Consider the following 17,715-nt stretch of genomic DNA (forward strand, 5'->3'; position numbering starts at 1 on the left):
GGGGGTCTGTGTGGGTCGAATGTACGGGTCATATGTGTGACTGAGAGTAGGATCGACTCCGAGAAAGGATTTGGGGGAAAATGACTAAGTTGGAAATGTGCTACGGACTTGCACTTCAAGGGCATGTCGCAGCATGTAGTGCAACCGGGTCGCGCGGGGTGTGCAATGCGCCGTGTACAATGCGTGTAATCTAGATGATCATTGCGCGCTTGCTGTGGGGTAAGTGGTGTGTGTGATAGCGTGTACGCTATAATCTACATGCATATAGGGGAACAGTTTGTTGGGAGCGCAACAATATGTAGATATATACGCCCTCGGTGAACTTGTTGCGTGGCTTCTTTCAAAGTGCCCTACCCCTTTCCGAAAAGTTAGTAAATGTTATCATTGTATGCTTGTGGTGTCCGTAGTGTGAGACTTGTCATACATGAGAGGCCCTGAAGTACTTTCATCAGGTCGCCGCTGTAAAATACATCGCTGTGTACTTGGCCGCAAGAGGTTTATGAAGCAGAACAAAGCGAGAGCAGATACAGACGTTTACCCACGCGATCAAGGGGCTAGGGCCCTTTGAGAAGGGTAGGAAACCCGTCTGTGTGACGTAAAATGCACGTGAACTGTAATCACAGTAACGTCAATAATAGACGAAGCATAAACAGAATAAACATTGGTGAACTTGAGACTTCAGATATTGCGTTCCTAGTCAGTGTTCTGAAAGTTGACTGGGAAAGCCAGTCAACATTTGCCTGAGTTGTTCCAAATGCGGCGTGCAGTTATTGGCTAGTGGTGAGTTTAGTTGCCAAGATTTATACGCTGCTACTGCACAATGGCCCTCTGGGTGATTCTGGCGATTGTCTACCTACAGACTTCGATTGATTCCATTCAAGCAGTATGTACACCGTGCCCATTCCAATGGACTGAGAGTCAAAGCAACTGCTACAGGTATTTTGAAGCATCCTTATCGTACAGAGACGCAGTCGAATATTGTCAGCATTTCAGCCGTCCTGCTCGAATTGCATCCCTGGCGACGGTTACAAGTTTTAACGAACTGCTGTTTATGTCGAAGTTTGTAGACGACATCTTCAAGAACGCTTTTGCACCCGATGTCCCATCTCTCATCTGGCTAACCATAAACTCCAGGAACACCTCCGGTAAGTTTATATCAACGTGCATTTGGCTTTTTGTAGAACCATTTCATTCATAATAATAGCTCGAGCAAGGCGCTGAATAGAGGGATCCCAATACGACGCTTTTAGAGTCGATCCGCGCACTTCTGCGTTTGAAAACGAGGCTGTATGTGTCAGCTTCAATTCTTAATACGATCAGACGATTGAAAGTAAGGAGTCAACACACAAAATACATAAAGGTATGTTATGACTTTTCAGGCTGCACATTTTTGTGGAAGAGTCAGGATGACTCGGCACGTCAAATCAAAAGAAAAAATAACGGCAATTTACCGCGAACTAACGTACCTGCGATGGACGTGTATCTGCATGCGCAGTGTGCGTGGTTTAAACTGAAGCTGCATGTACTGTGTCGACTCTGCCGGCGCGCCCGACGAGGTTCGACACAGAGAGCCTCGGTTTCGATGCGGATATGCGCAAACGGCGCTAATGTGAAATCCCCCAACGGCAACATTGACATCCATTATGACACGAATACACAACTACTGTCATTTTGTGACCCTGACACATGCAATGGCCTCGCCTTTTGTCGCGTAACATTTTGTAGAGAGGCTAACTATAATTTGTCCGTGCCATTCATCGTAGTTTTGCTCCGTACTGTTGGGTTACCAAGAAGCCTAAATCCTGTTTAATATTTCTTTATGTGTATGGTAAGCTCCAGCAAAATTCGTTCAATTTTTTCAAGATTTAAAGGCTGGATTTTTGAGGTGTGATTTTGTGTTTCGTTTATTGGCTTGTGTAATATGGCGTTGTACACTGGAGCGACACAAACCTCATAAATGACACATGGAATATACAGAAGAACTTGTGTTGAAGTGCATAGTATTCATTCATGGTCAAAGGTATAGTGCGCATAAAAATGTCTTTCCAACAAGGTCTTCTGGGAGGAATATACCATCTTAAGAAACCAAAAATAAACAAAGATAATGGCAGAGGGCTGCGAACACGAAGGCAACCGCACCCGAACTGCCGCAGAGGCAGTCCTGCAGTCCTACTCAACAATTTATTATCTTATTGTGGACAGCATCAGTTTATTCATGCCTCATTTAACATGAGGCGAGTTATTCGGATGAAGTTAATGGTTTTTCTGCCCTTGGGTGATTTTGATGTGTGTTTAATGTACGTGAGTAGCTCTCTACAGAGGTAGGGCAATTCAAGGTTATCTGCGCACAGCAGCTTCAGCCGTGCATTTTGATGGGTCCTTTTGGCACAACAGGTTTCCCATATGGCGGTCCCTTTCAACAATTTATTATCTTATTTATGGACAGCATAAATGTATTCATGACTAATTTAACATTTGGCAATGCCCAGGACGAGTCGTTCTGATGAACGTAATGTTTTTTCTACCCTTGACTGAACACAATAGTACGAACCACCCTTCTGCGTGCAGGCCTAGCCTTGTAGAGACAACAATCAGTTTTTAGTAAGCAGCCCAAACGTTGATTATGTTGGATTAACAAGCTTCATTTTGAACGAAACCAACTCTGACGACATTTCAAAGCCTTTGGTCTCCGGTGCACGTAGCAATGAGTTGCCTAATAATGGACAGTAGATTTATTACATTCTGTTACAAAAGACCTATTCCACAGACGACTCAAGCACGACAATTAGTCCCATCTTCAGTAGTCCTGTTTGAAGAATGTGCCGTCAGAGCAGGATTTTTATGGAGTGTGTTGGCTGTGATTCCATATATACTATGTACGACACACACGACCTTATGTAAGGTATTTTAACCCCAAATTTGTTACACTAAAATCATTGGGGCCGCAAGATCTTAACTTGACATCTTGACACCCAGCTTATAAAACTGAGAAATCCCGAATCAATTCACATTTTTCGACAACGACAAAAGCACACACGATTCAATTGATAAATGTGGAGTCCTTATGCACACAAAAGGGGAAAATGTTTGGTTTCCTATCCTTGATTGCCCAAAACAGTCGAGGAGCCCAGGCCCTTGATGAGTGGGCACAAACACTTTCATACGCACAAACCAAATGGACCACGTGAACACAGATCCAACCTTGATGAGATAGACATCTTGCTGCCTGGGACGAACTGTCCCACATCACAGGGGTTCAGTGATATTCAGAGGTGCACACAATGATCACAGGCACCGACTACAAACTGCAGCAACATGTTCGATATTATAGCACACCACCAATGACCAACAGTACATTAACAATTTCAAAATGATTAAGCAGTTTGAAAATATTTATTGTAAGTTTCAGTTAGAAGGTCCCAGTCAGCAAGGGGTAAAAAAAATTGCAAATCGGAAATTAAAATCTTGTGGGATGTGCCACCACTACACATTTTAAAAAGGTTGCAAATAAGACAAAAACAAAATCTGAAGAGCTAAATACATATACAAAGATTAAAAATTGATGTAAAATAACAGCTTCAAAAAGACATGGTATGGCAAGCAAACATGAGTAGTTACTTATCAATTTCAGCATTCGATGGCTTAAAAGAAAAAGAAAAAAGGTCTTAGACATTTTTGCTCTCATGGGGCCTGATAAACAACGTGTCTGTTTGTAACAGCTTGCTTTTAATTACAAACGTTTGCAATACAAACATACATTTTCAATATTTCAAATATTCTAGCAAACAAATTCAAATATTCTAGCAAACAAATTCAAATATTCTAGCAAACAAATTCAAATATTCTAGCAAACAAATTCAATACTTTTTGTATTTTCAGATATGTCTTCCAGTCTAAATTGTCTAATGTTATATCCCAAGTCAATACAATGTAGAAATTACACAATGTTGTTTCACCATAAGTGTTTGTAATTCCTTGGAAGAGTGTGTTGTATTCATGAATTGGCACTTTCAACTTTTAAAGCATCATTATTTGTCCTATGTTAATTAGGATTAATACGACAAAAAAATTAGCAAGATGTTGTTTCGTAAAAAGTTCAATTATACCCGAACTGCATTGCACGTTCCTGTACGTTTGTTGCGACAGGTTAATGTCAACAACATGTAGGGCCTATATGTTCCACATTCTTTGTTTTAAATTCAACCTGAACATCTTTAACAAACAGCCTTATATTGAAGTGTTGGAAACTGTCTCAAGATCAATGACAGTTACTTGCATTTCAAGGTCAGATAATGTTCTGAAGATCTAAAGCCAAAATTAATTTGATCAAATAACATAGCATGTCCTCCTGTTATGTCCTTGATTCGACATGAGCTACATGTTACACTCACCGTGTACATGTACTACATCTTCCTTTTAAATTCAATTGCCAAATTCATGTCTTCCTATTATGTCCTGGTTGTTATCTGGATGTTCACAAGGGTAGAGTACCCCTTACACAAACTGCATACGGCTCCTTTCCACGTACGCGTCAACACTTGCACCAAGCGTTGCGAATCCGTCCGCAGTGATTTTGACGGTCGAAGGCAACGCACACGTGCGTCATGTTAAGGGCGTTGTTTTTGCACCCTTGAAAGTGAAACGCACGAGCGTATCTTGTACGCCATGTGCCCCAAAAACATACGTATGGAAATGAGCCTCTACACGTTGTTTCACCAGCATCTGTCCTTTGTTTCTTAATTCTTTGCAGACAGCATTTTTGACTGTGTGACAAGTCTCCCCAGAATAGCTTTGTACATAATGAAACATGAGGAGAATGTTACGATATCAATAAAAGTTTGTACACCCATAGAGATCAAACAAGAGGTCGCAAAATTCAATTACGACAGGTCAGTTGAAAAAGTTAGTGTACAATTCAAAAGTTCACCCCGATCATATCTTTACCATTACGACCAATAAATTCAATTCTCAGCTGAAAGCTTCAGTGAATGAATGTAAGTGTTCAAAGTCGCGATGACTTGAAAATGGAGTATGGATGGTTTTTATACAGAGCATTACAGTAACTGAAAACTGTAAATGCTTCCTTAGGAATTCCAATAACAATGTTTACAGCCGAGTCTGTTTTTCGATGACCACACAAATCTCTCTGATTGCAACAGCAACGTCTAACTTTTAATTAGTCATTTATTTCATCAGTGGTTACCACCATATGATGTGGCATATCAATTACGTCAGTTGCTTCTCGCCGCTCGTCATATTTTGATGGCCAACCTTTGTAATGTACTTTCAGAAATAACAATCTCTTCTCCGGTTTTTCTTCAAGAACATTTAATGGCAACAATTCCATTGGAGACGATGATTCTCGTTTGCCTCACGTTGTAGGCACTTCCTTGGCCAGTCTTATCGGGCCTGTAGCAATTGCAAGGTAGCCCCTTTTCTTTGCTGCATTAGGTTTTGTTGGCCATGAAGTTCTGTAATAAATGGAAAATGAAACACGAAAATTTTAATTGTGGTAATCACTTTCTTTTTAATCACGCATTAGCTTGCTAAACTTCACTAAATCTGATAAATTTCTTTATCCCCAAATTGCCATCAGCCCCCCTCCCCAAAAAATAAAAAAAACCTCGGGGTTGTTCACCAGTCAAGTCTGAAGTCTTAATTCATTATTCCGGGAAGATGTTTTTAAATGTTTCGCACTCAACAGTTTCAATTTGTATAAAGGACAACTTTTTCTTCCCTCAACACTAAATAGCTTGTCCCTCCAGGGCTGGAATTCAACACGTAGGCTAAATTTACATGGCCTAGTACGCGACCAAGGCCATAAAGACCTTTCCAAACAAATATTGAATAGATCAGTTCAATTCATATAACACTGATCAGTGCATGTTGTATAGAAAATGTGAAGATGGTTTCTGTTATCCTGCATACCGTGTTAAGCTCCTCAAATTTTCAGCGATATGTGATCCTCTAAATTTAGTAGAGTTGCATGCCCGCTGCGTCGTTGAGGCTCACAGCGAACGTTGACCGCGCGCACCGGGATTTCACTTTTAAAACCACTATGTCTATTGGTGCAAATACGCTTCTCCTGGCTAGAGCAATCGGTTAATATTGACCTATTGCCATAATTTTTACATGAATATAACGAGCAAGTTTAGACTCTAAAAGCTTGATCCAAGCAGAAGTAACAAACGCTTCGAAAGTTACAGCCTGGTTTTCTTGGGCACAAAGCACAGAATTGGCATTTTGCCGCACCCTTCCATTGATTTTTACCAAAAATTTGTTGAGTTTAAATGGAAAGGGCAATTTGTTGTGATATTACAAGTAAAACAAGCCCGTTACTGACTGAAGACTGTAAATTCCTCTTTAAATAACGTGCGATCCAGAAGTATATGTCATTGTGGTCTCGAGATACATGCATTTTAACTTTTGAAGAAGGTCAAGTTGCTGCGTGACTACCTCATATCAACTTGTAGCAAAGCCATTGCAAATGGGCCAACAACGCCCATGCACTTCCAGTCATGCCCATCTCCCTCACATATCTAGGCTTCGTATCTCTCTACCCCCCCCAAAGAAATACACGAGAGCATTACATCACAGCATTCCTCCAAATATTATCGTTTAAGCTGTGTCCTATCTGATCCCCTCTGAATTGTTTGTAAATAAAACAAACGCTGACCTGAAGTTTTAACTATTTAACTCTTTCACTTTTTCAGAATTGGAGTTACCACCAATCTTGCATCAATCATTCAACAAGGAGAGTGACGTCATACCTTGTCAGGATAACTTTATAAACAATGAGGCGTATCAAGTGAGAGGAAATGAAAGCGCTGTCTCAGTGGTTCCCGGGCCAGAGAGACTAGATCAGACATGCGCAGTACACGTGCCTGTTGAATCATTCATAGATCTGGGAGACTTTAGTAGGAGTTGTATCTCGGATCTTGACAGCTGTCAGTCACACAGTGCGACATGGACAATATGGCTAAAAATTGACACGCCCCTATGCAATTCAAGCTATAGGGGTTATTACTTGAGCTCGGGCGGACAAACGCAGTCGGCAAGAGGAATTGCTTTCCTGTACAATGCCGGCTCGTGTCAGTTTCAATTCATGGCAAGGTCACAAAAACACGTGATTAGTCGCAATTATAATGACAGCAAAGTACCTTTGGACAAATGGTTTCACCTGACATTTACGGTTAACTCAATAGGCATGCCAAGCATGGACTTGAAAGTTTATGTCGACGGCGAACTGATCCAGGCAGACGACATGTCAGATGCGATCACTGAGGGTGGACGGTCGGATGACTTCACACGTCTTTACCTGGGCATGACAAACACGTGCACAGGGAAGTATCCCGTTAGTCAATATGGCGGCTCAGCAGCGTACAGCAGTTTGGTTGTGTTTGATGGTCTCCTTGGCATACAGGAAATACGCCATCTGTATGAATGTAGATCGATAGGTAGGTACCCATTCCATACATGTATAGTGTGTTTAAAAAAGAAACTAATACCTTGGATATAGTTAGATATTTTTGGTATTGGCAATCCCCATCCCCTTGCGTAAAGTGCCCTCCGCCTTTTTCAGACTGGGTTTTGCTAATTACTTGATAAAAAAATAATTTCACGGCCAACTGTAATCACCTCCACTATATCCTCAGACAAACTATTCCGCAGGGTTTACTAATGATGTCCTCTTTCTTATGACACCAGTAATCCAATTATCTGTCACATGTGACTGAGCACAAACTAGTTCAATCAACCATGTTAGAACTGGTCTTGCACCAGATAGATGATTTGGTAAGGAACACTGTCTGCCCAGTTCCTCCTTCATTGTCTCAGACCAGCAAAATGCAGCTTACAACGGAGTAGCGTGTGTTAGTGGTAACAGAGTGGTTGAGGACTAGCAAGTAGCAGATGCATTTGGTCAGCGTTTTCCTGACTGAGTCATTCCTTCCAAGTCGACAAAAACATCCAAAGTAAAGTACCAAGGGAAGGGAACAAGCCTGAATCTCAGCAAAGGTCGCTCAGGCCGACGAAAAACGGCAGGGTTAAAAGCGAACATCAGAGGTGTCCCTGAGTTGCTACAAAGAGACCCGCGTGTGTCTGCCGGGAGAAGTGGGCTTTGGATCTCGCCATCCTCTTTCCCACAAGATTGCTCGATTGGACATCCAATGGTACCCGTACAAGATGTACAGGCGACAATAACTCCTTGATGCAGACCTACCCAGACGACTAAAAGCTTGCCGTTAGTTCCTTGACCAACATCCCAGATTCTCGGACCACGTTGTGAATGGGGATGAAGCAGCATTGTTCATGAATGGCCAAGTCAATAACCAGAACGTCTGTGAATGCGCTCCTATGGATACCCCACGCAACTTCAGTTTGATGTGAAAGGGAGCCGAGAGAAGATTCCTCTTTGGATAGGTCTGCGTGGAGACGGCACCGTCATTGGACCCTGTTTCTTTGATGGCAATCTCAGTGGTGAACGTTACCTTGAGACTAGCAACTACGAAATTCTACTGCAGTAACAGCAACACTTTGAACACAAAGGTGTTATTTATTTATTTATTTATTTATTTATTTTTTTTTTTTCGTGAAAGTGGAGCCATACAGCTCCATTTATTCAATCACTCAAAATTTACAGCTAGAGGTACAGCTAAATAAACAGGGTTATTACGTTTCCTTTACTAATAAAAAAAAACAGATAATTAAGTACATGTTTTTTTTAAAATAAAAAGGTACCATTAAAAGGCTATTGGTTTCCCATAATTTAGAAACAAAAGTGAATCCTTTCATTTTGAACGTAGCAGAGTACCGAATGTTTTGCATAAATTGAACAAAAAGCATTTTCATCTAGTCTTGTATGTTCTCGAAAAATAAATTTCTTCAGGCTTGATTTATACACTTGCAGAACATTACGTGGAGGCACGCTGCCCTTATAGAAAACATATGTACACCTTACTTTCCAAATCACTCTGTGCAGACGTCCAATAAGAAATAAACATAACCTATTCTTAATACCCGTACCCAAAATTCTCATCTTGTCTGTCAAATAGAAACTAACATCTTTCAAATAATTACGAATCATTTTTTCTACAAATAACCAGGCTTCAATATTATAGGGACAAACAACGAAAAGATGGTACACATTTTCCCTCCCTCGGCGACATAAATAACAATTCTCTTCATCTATCAAACCATAAAGCTTTAACTTGTCCTTAGTTGGTAGAATCTTATGTTTCAATTTAAACCAAATATCGTTATCATCAGCATCCAAAAATTGACAGCCTCTCACAGACCAAATAATTTCCCAATCCAGAGAACTGGTGCCGAAAATTTCTTCCCAATAACTCTGGACCTTTGGAGTCTCAAAATACATAAGGTTTAAGCCCTCACAGACAGATTTAACATTGACAGAAGTGACATCATACGATTCGTCATCAAAAAGAAAGACGCTGTTTAACGGATGATTCCCGGGACCTTCTCTATTTTCCGAAACGTACTCATCCTTAATATTTCTTTTTAAGCCTGCTCTAATCCGACCAGCATTAATAGGCAGAATTTTACAAACCATAGTCAAATCCTTGACTGAAATAATGTCATTGTTATTTACGATCTGACCAAGACAAAAAATTCCATTCGCTTTAAGAACCTTACTATCCATGACCTTTGTAAAGTTGCCAGTAATTACATTATTCTTCCACAGAGGGATGTCTTTGACCTCGTTTACACACGAAGGACAAAAATTTAACTTTCCTTTTAGATGGCTGAAATCTTTGATCAGCTGTTTGTAAAAAGGCTGTGCATTCTTTTCTACAATCTTAGGGTTGGAGAAGATAAACCATCCAAGATGATACGGACCGCTGGCATTAAAAAGACAATATTCGAAAAAACTTTTCCACTTTCCCGCACTATTTTGGAATTTCGTCAAAACATTGATTCTCAAAGAATGAAGTTTGTTCTTAATATCAATCACTCCAAGTCCACCCTTTTTTACAGGTGCACACATGGTACTGCGCTTAATTTTCTCTATTTTGCCATTCCATAAAAAGGACCACTTAATTCTTTTCATCTTTTTAACCACATCATCTGGACAAGATAAAACTTTTCCATAATAAGAGAGGCAACTACCGAAAAAAGAGTTTACAACAATAGCTCTACCTTTCAAAGTTAAATTTCTGATTGCCCATTTGTCTAGAACAGCACTCATCTTACTGACACGAGGACCCCAGTTCCTCTCGACGCTATCGTCATTCCCGAAATAAATACCGAGAATCTTCAAATGATCGTTCACCCAATTAAAACCACCTGGAGCGTCTGTGCGAGATCTCCATTTCCCTAACCACAGACCATTAGATTTACTGTAATTTATTTTTGATCCAGAACCTCTACTGTAAGTAGAGAAAATATCGTCAAGGATGGGGAAATCGTTATCATCGGTAACAAAGATGGTGGTGTCATCTGCATGTTGAACTATCTTCAAGGACTCGTGACGACTATTAGGAAGCTGAATGCCAGTAATAGAATTGTTTTTTCTTATGAGACTCGACAAACCTTCAGCACAAATCGAATACAATAATGGGGACATGGGGCAGCCCTGCCTAATCCCTCTGCCCACTTTGAAAGGTTCAGAGACATGATTGTTAATAATGATACAACTCGAAGGATCGTTATACATGACACGAATCCAATTGATTAAATTACCAGGAATTCCCATTTTCTCCATTATCTTAAACATATAATTCCACTCGATTCTGTCGAAAGCTTTTTCTTGATCAATGCTTAGAAGAGCGCCCTCTCTACCTTCATGATTAATATAGTAAATAGTGTCCCTGATAGTCATTAAATTATCTTGAATATTTCTATTCTCAACGCGCCTATGATACTGGGCATAATTTTCTTAAGACGATTGGTTATGATTTTTGAAATGATTTTGTAGTCGACGTTAAGAAGAATGATCGGTCTCCAATTTTTTAGGTCGGTCTTTTCTCCCTTGTTTTTGAATATCAAACGAATTAAAGCCATATTCATAGAACGAGGCAGATTCCCGGACGTATTACATTCGCCTATAACTTCTTTAAAATCATCCTTCAAAATAGGCCAAAAGGCTTGATAAAATTCGGCCGTCAGGCCATCGAGACCTGGTGATTTACCCCTACTCATTTGATTGACAGCAAAGAGTATTTCGTCATCAGTAAGGTCACTATTCATTGAGTAAACGACATCTTTGTCAAAAAGAACCTTGTCAACACTGTCTAAAATAACATCACAGTTTTCTTCTTCAATACCACCATTAGAATACAGCTGTCTATAAAAAGAAATGATGTGTTTGCTAAGACTCTCAATATCTTTATGTTCATTACCGCACTCGTCAACTAAACTTTTAATTAAATTATCCGAATCTCTCTGACATTTGAGAATTTTGAAAAACTGCGAACCTTTTTCCCCAGAAATTTTGTTGATGTGGGATCTAATTCTAGCGTTTTCCAGTTCATTAACTTCCAACTGTTTAAGTTTTTTATTGATGTCGTCAACAATTTGAGATTTAGGAACATCCTTAGCGAGTTGTCTGTTCATGTCTTTTTGCAGCTTAGTTTTAAATTTCTTACTGGCCTTGTATTTAGCCTCAGCGTAGTACTTCAAAATGGCTTTAATTTTGCCCTTTCCAATATCCCACCAGTCAAATAAATTGTAAAAAGAATTTTTCTGCGTTTTCCAAAACTTCCAAAAGTTAGTCACATAGTCTACACAGGAATCATCACAGAGAATACCGTTATCACAAATCCATCTTCCTGGACCACGATCAGTGGTGCAGCAGTTAAAATTACATGCAAGAACCAGATGGTCGGATAAACCGTTTGAATTGACCTTAGCGTCACTCAAAAAATTATAATACTGACGCGAAATCAAAATATAGTCAATTCTACTGCTCTTTTTAAGACCCCTGTGAAAAAAGGTGAAGCCCTTGTCAGAAGGATATAAATTCCCCCAGACATCAATGAGATCATTTTCAATAATCAAATTCTGAAACTCAGATTTGCTTTTATCGTTGTCAGAATGCAGATCGATTTGACAATTGAAATCTCCCGCTATAATCCATCTGTCATCTTGTTTGACGTATTTATAAAGATTACTAAAAAACTTTTGTCGCTCATTCATTTGATTAGGAGCATAAACACACAATATGTTGAAAGGAATAGTTTTCCACATAAAATCTCCCCCTACAATTCTCCCTTCGTTATCTTTATCCGGATTGTTTAGATTGAGACCTCTCTTTTCTGATGCCAAAATAACCACTCCCTTAGAAGAACTAGTGCCATGGCTGAAAATTGCATCCCCTCCCCACTCTTTCTTCCAAATGGACTCATCTGAAGCGACACTGTGAGTTTCTTGCAAACAAGCAATATCGAAGTTATCTTTCAGATAGTTGAAAATAATTTGCCTTTTCCCGTAATCCCTGAGACCGTTCACATTAAAAGTGGCCAATCTTAGCATCAGAAAAAGGAGGACAAGACGGGTCACGAATTTCTAGTTAAAACTTTCCTCTTCCTCTCCCCTTCGTTAGGTTGTATGGTTCTTGATGTTCCTTGTTCTTGCGCTCCCAACTGGTTCTCTTTTTCCTCAATCTTTCAACTCCCCTTCTGGTGTACTTTACTTTTTCCTCAGTTTTGTCCACGGCGGTTACTTGAGTTGCACTAATGACTCGTGAACCAGCTTGACTAGAGTCCAGTGTTGATCCCTGGACCATCTCTAGTGCGATTTCCTCGTTAGGCTCAAAAGTCTCGGGTATGGTTGTCTGGCTAGCAACTGGCGTGGAAAAGGATCCCTGGGTGGCCTCTACTCCAAACCCCGAGATTGTCTCCGGTATGGTTCCCCAAAAGGTCTCAGATGTGTTACCGTGGGAAGTCCCCAAAAGGACTGGCTGATTGACAGCTGATGCAGTTTGCAGACTGGCCTCTTCTGCGAGGATTGAGCTGGTTTCTTGAGCGGTTTCCTGAGTGGCGTTTCCTTGACTGTCCTCCGCTGTGACTCTCTGGTTCATCTCCTGACCGCTTCCCCCAATAGTTTCCAGATGGGACGACTGGCTGGCCTCGTCCATGACAGGTTGAGACGACTCTGTCGTGTCCTCAAAAAGAATTTTCAGATTTTCTGGCCGAATGGATTTTGCTATGTCTGCCGGCCGGTCATCCTGGCTGAGCACACTTTCCGAAAAGGCTTGCTGTACTATATCCTGACTAACCTGTTCTAACTCTTGGCTTACCATAAGTCCTGATTCCTGGTTGGTGTATACGTTCGTCTCGGCCTCTGAGAGCAGACAATCTCCCTGATCCCCTTTTGTCATCTTCCTCTGCTTCTCGCTATCTCCAAATTCTGTAGTATCTTCTCTCTCCCTTTCCTTCCTTTTCCTTATCAACTCGATCTCCATCATATCACTCCAATTTGTTCTCTGTCTTGGTTTAGCTTTGGAGGCATACGTCACTTCTTCTTTTTCTTCTTCTTCTTGATCTTCGTCCTCCATCTCCGTCTCGAAAACGGTCTCAGTCCCCTCGCTATCCTTGTCTCCTTCATCTGGCTCGTCGGAATATTCTGTGTCACCCTCTGTGTCTGTTTCCTTCTGTTTCTCCTCACGTTCATGCCAACTTGCCTGGTGACCTCGTTCCCCACAAACGAAACATCGACCGCGTTGAGGGCAGTCCCGAGCAAAGTGATCGATGCTCTCGCAAATTTTGCATGTTTTTGCCTGCCCCCTGTATCTCACAGGGAGAGAAAAACTGCCGAGTCTTATATAGCTTGGTATCGGTTTGGTCAAATTCTTTATAAGGCAAGACCGCACTCCACTCTCAATCTCTAGGTCGAAATCGTGGTATTGCCTCCTGAGATTGTCTACAGTCCCGTAAGCCGACAGGGCACTTATAACTGCCTGGTCGCTCAGTTCGTAGGGTGCTTTGATGTAGACCACTACCGAGGTCGCCACCGCAACTCTCTCACAGTCCACTAGCATGCCGTTTAACATCAGACCATATGTCGCCAAACGATCACAGTTCTTTTCGTTGTCTACTGTTACGTTATACCACCTGTTTTCCAGCTCCGCAATAATACAACGCATATTTCCTCTTGTCTTCAATTCTCTATTAACAGCATTGTATACATCTTCAGGCTTAACAATACCCTTGACGTGTCGTGTGTTGAAACGCACGGTAAATGGGCGTCGTAGCTGAAACCGTGACGCCATCTTGAATTCACGGCTCCAGCAACCAAACACCGACGAAAAGATGCGGCCTAAAAGGCCTCCAGAAAAAGCGAAAAACCAAACTAACTATATGTGTGAGTTCTACTTTCCTTCCTGAAAAGATTACCTTCAAAACTATTCCACAAAGGCACGCCAAAGGGACTGACAACCTCAAAACCGGCGGAGCTCCAAACAGACACGTCTTGCGCCTTCGAACGCATTTATTTATTTTTATTCATTCATTCATTCATTCATTCATTCATTCATTCATTCATTCATTCATTCATTCATTCATTCATTCATTCATTCATTCATTCATTCATTCATTCATTCATTCATTCATTCATTCATTCATTCATTCATTCATTCATTCATTCATTCATTCATTCATTCATTCATTCATTCATTCATTCATCCATTCATTCATTCATTCATTCATTCATTCATTCATTCATTCATTCATTCATTCATTCATTCATTCATTCATTCATTCATTCATTCATTCATTCATTCATTCATTCATTCATTCATTCATTCATTCATTCATTCATTCATTCATTCATTCATTCATTCATTCATTCATTCATTCATTCATTCATTCATTCATTCATTCATTCATTCATTCATTCATTCATTCATTCATTCATTCATTCATTCATTCATTCATTCATTCATTCATTCATTCATTCATTCATTCATTCATTCATTCATTCATTCATTCATTCATTCATTCATTCATTCATTCATTCATTCATTCATTCATTCATTCATTCATTCATTCATTCATTCATTCATTCATTCATTCATTCATTCATTCATTCATTCATTCATTCATTCATTCATTCATTCATTCATTCATTCATTCATTCATTCATTCATTCATTCATTCATTCATTCATTCATTCATTCATTCATTCATTCATTCATTCATTCATTCATTCATTCATTCATTCATTCATTCATTCATTCATTCATTCATTCATTCATTCATTCATTCATTCATTCATTCATTCATTCATTCATTCATTCATTCATTCATTCATTCATTCATTCATTCATTCATTCATTCATTCATTCATTCATTCATTCATTCATTCATTCATTCATTCATTCATTCATTCATTCATTCATTCATTCATTCATTCATTCATTCATTCATTCATTCATTCATTCATTCATTCATTCATTCATTCATTCATTCATTCATTCATTCATTCATTCATTCATTCATTCATTCATTCATTCATTCATTCATTCATTCATTCATTCATTCATTCATTCATTCATTCATTCATTCATTCATTCATTCATTCATTCATTCATTCATTCATTCATTCATTCATTCATTCATTCATTCATTCATTCATTCATTCATTCATTCATTCATTCATTCATTCATTCATTCATTCATTCATTCATTCATTCATTCATTCATTCATTCATTCATTCATTCATTCATTCATTCATTCATTCATTCATTCATTCATTCATTCATTCATTCATTCATTCATTCATTCATTCATTCATTCATTCATTCATTCATTCATTCATTCATTCATTCATTCATTCATTCATTCATTCATTCATTTTTTTTTTTTTTTTTTGTGAAAGTGGAGCCATACAGCTCCATTTATTCAATCACTCAAAATTTACAGCTAGAGGTACAGCTAAATAAACAGGGTTATTACGTTTCCTTTACTAATAAAAAAAAACAGATAATTAAGTACATGTTTTTTTTAAAAATAAAAAGGTACCATTAAAAGGCTATTGGTTTCCCATAATTTAGAAACAAAAGTGAATCCTTTCATTTTGAACGTAGCAGAGTACCGAATGTTTTGCATAAATTGAACAAAAAGCATTTTCATCTAGTCTTGTATGTTCTCGAAAAATAAATTTCTTCAGGCTTGATTTATACACTTGCAGAACATCACGTGGAGGCATGCTGCCCTTATAGAAAACATATGTACACCTTACTTTCCAAATCACTCTGTGCAGACGTCCAATAAGAAATAAACATAACCTATTCTTAATACCCGTACCCAAAATTCTCATCTTGTCTGTCAAATAGAAACTAACATCTTTCAAATAATTACGAATCATTTTTTCTACAAATAACCAGGCTTCAATATTATAGGGACAAACAACGAAAAGATGGTACACATTCTCCCTCCCTCGGCGACATAAATAACAATTCTCTTCATCTATCAAACCATAAAGCTTTAACTTGTCCTTAGTTGGTAGAATCTTATGTTTCAATTTAAACCAAATATCGTTATCATCAGCATCCAAAAATTGACAGCCTCTCACAGACCAAATAATTTCCCAATCCAGAGAACTGGTGCCGAAAATTTCTTCCCAATAACTCTGGACCTTTGGAGTCTCAAAATACATAAGGTTTAAGCCCTCAAAGACAGATTTAACATTGACAGAAGTGACATCATACGATTCGTCATCAAAAAGAAAGACGCTGTTTAACGGATGATTCCCGGGACCTTCTCTATTTTCCGAAACGTACTCATCCTTAATATTTCTTTTTAAGCCTGCTCTAATCCGACCAGCATTAATAGGCAGAATTTTACAAACCATAGTCAAATCCTTGACTGAAATAATGTCATTGTTATTTACGATCTGACCAAGACAAAAAATTCCATTCGCTTTAAGAACCTTACTATCCATGACCTTTGTAAAGTTGCCAGTAATTACATTATTCTTCCACAGAGGGATGTCTTTGACCTCGTTTACACACGAAGGACAAAAATTTAACTTTCCTTTTAGATGGCTGAAATCTTTGATCAGCTGTTTGTAAAAAGGCTGTGCATTCTTTTCTACAATCTTAGGGTTGGAGAAGATAAACCATCCAAGATGATACGGACCGCTGGCATTAAAAAGACAATATTCGAAAAAACTTTTCCACTTTCCCCGCACTATTTTGGAATTTCGTCAAAACATTGATTCTCAAAGAATGAAGTTTGTTCTTAATATCAATCACTCCAAGTCCACCCTTTTTTACAGGTGCACACATGGTAGTGCGCTTAATTTTCTCTATTTTGCCATTCCATAAAAAGGACCACTTAATTCTTTCCATCTTTTTAACCACATCATCTGGACAAGATAAAACTTTTCCATAATAAGAGAGGCAACTACCGAAAAAAGAGTTTACAACAATAGCTCTACCTTTCAAAGTTAAATTTCTGATTGCCCATTTGTCTAGAACAGCACTCATCTTACTGACACGAGGACCCCAGTTCCTCTCGACGCTATCGTCATTCCCGAAATAAACACCGAGAATCTTCAAATGATCGTTCACCCCAATTAAAACCACCTGGAGCGTCTGTGCGAGATCTCCATTTCCCTAACCACAGACCATTAGATTTACTGTAATTTATTTTTGATCCAGAACCTCTACTGTAAGTAGAGAAAATATCGTCAAGGATGGGGAAATCGTTATCATCGGTAACAAAGATGGTGGTGTCATCTGCATGTTGAAC

The 17,715-nt window shown here is 39.2% G+C and overlaps 1 protein-coding gene across 2 annotated transcripts in view; it reads left to right on the forward strand.

Annotated features, from left to right (window-relative positions):
- The first annotated feature begins 650 nt into the window (after positions 1-650).
- The window catches only part of LOC110987483 (uncharacterized), a 64,275-nt gene continuing 47,210 nt past the window's right edge, over positions 651-17,715 (forward strand). The window contains exons 1-2 of one of the 2 annotated variants that reach the window (XM_022250239.2): positions 651-1,145; positions 6,714-7,457. In XM_022250239.2, coding sequence (XP_022105931.2) covers positions 821-1,145; positions 6,714-7,457 — 1,069 coding nt within the window. In that variant the 5' untranslated portion in view covers positions 651-820. The remainder of the gene's footprint in view (positions 1,146-6,713; positions 7,458-17,715) is intronic. The other variant, XM_022250240.2, reaches the window with a different exon arrangement.

Source organism: Acanthaster planci, linkage group LG21 (genome assembly GCF_054643075.1).
Source record: "Acanthaster planci isolate LZ-2023a linkage group LG21, COTS_SCS, whole genome shotgun sequence".
In the NCBI taxonomy this organism is placed as follows: Eukaryota; Metazoa; Echinodermata; class Asteroidea; order Valvatida; family Acanthasteridae; genus Acanthaster; species Acanthaster planci.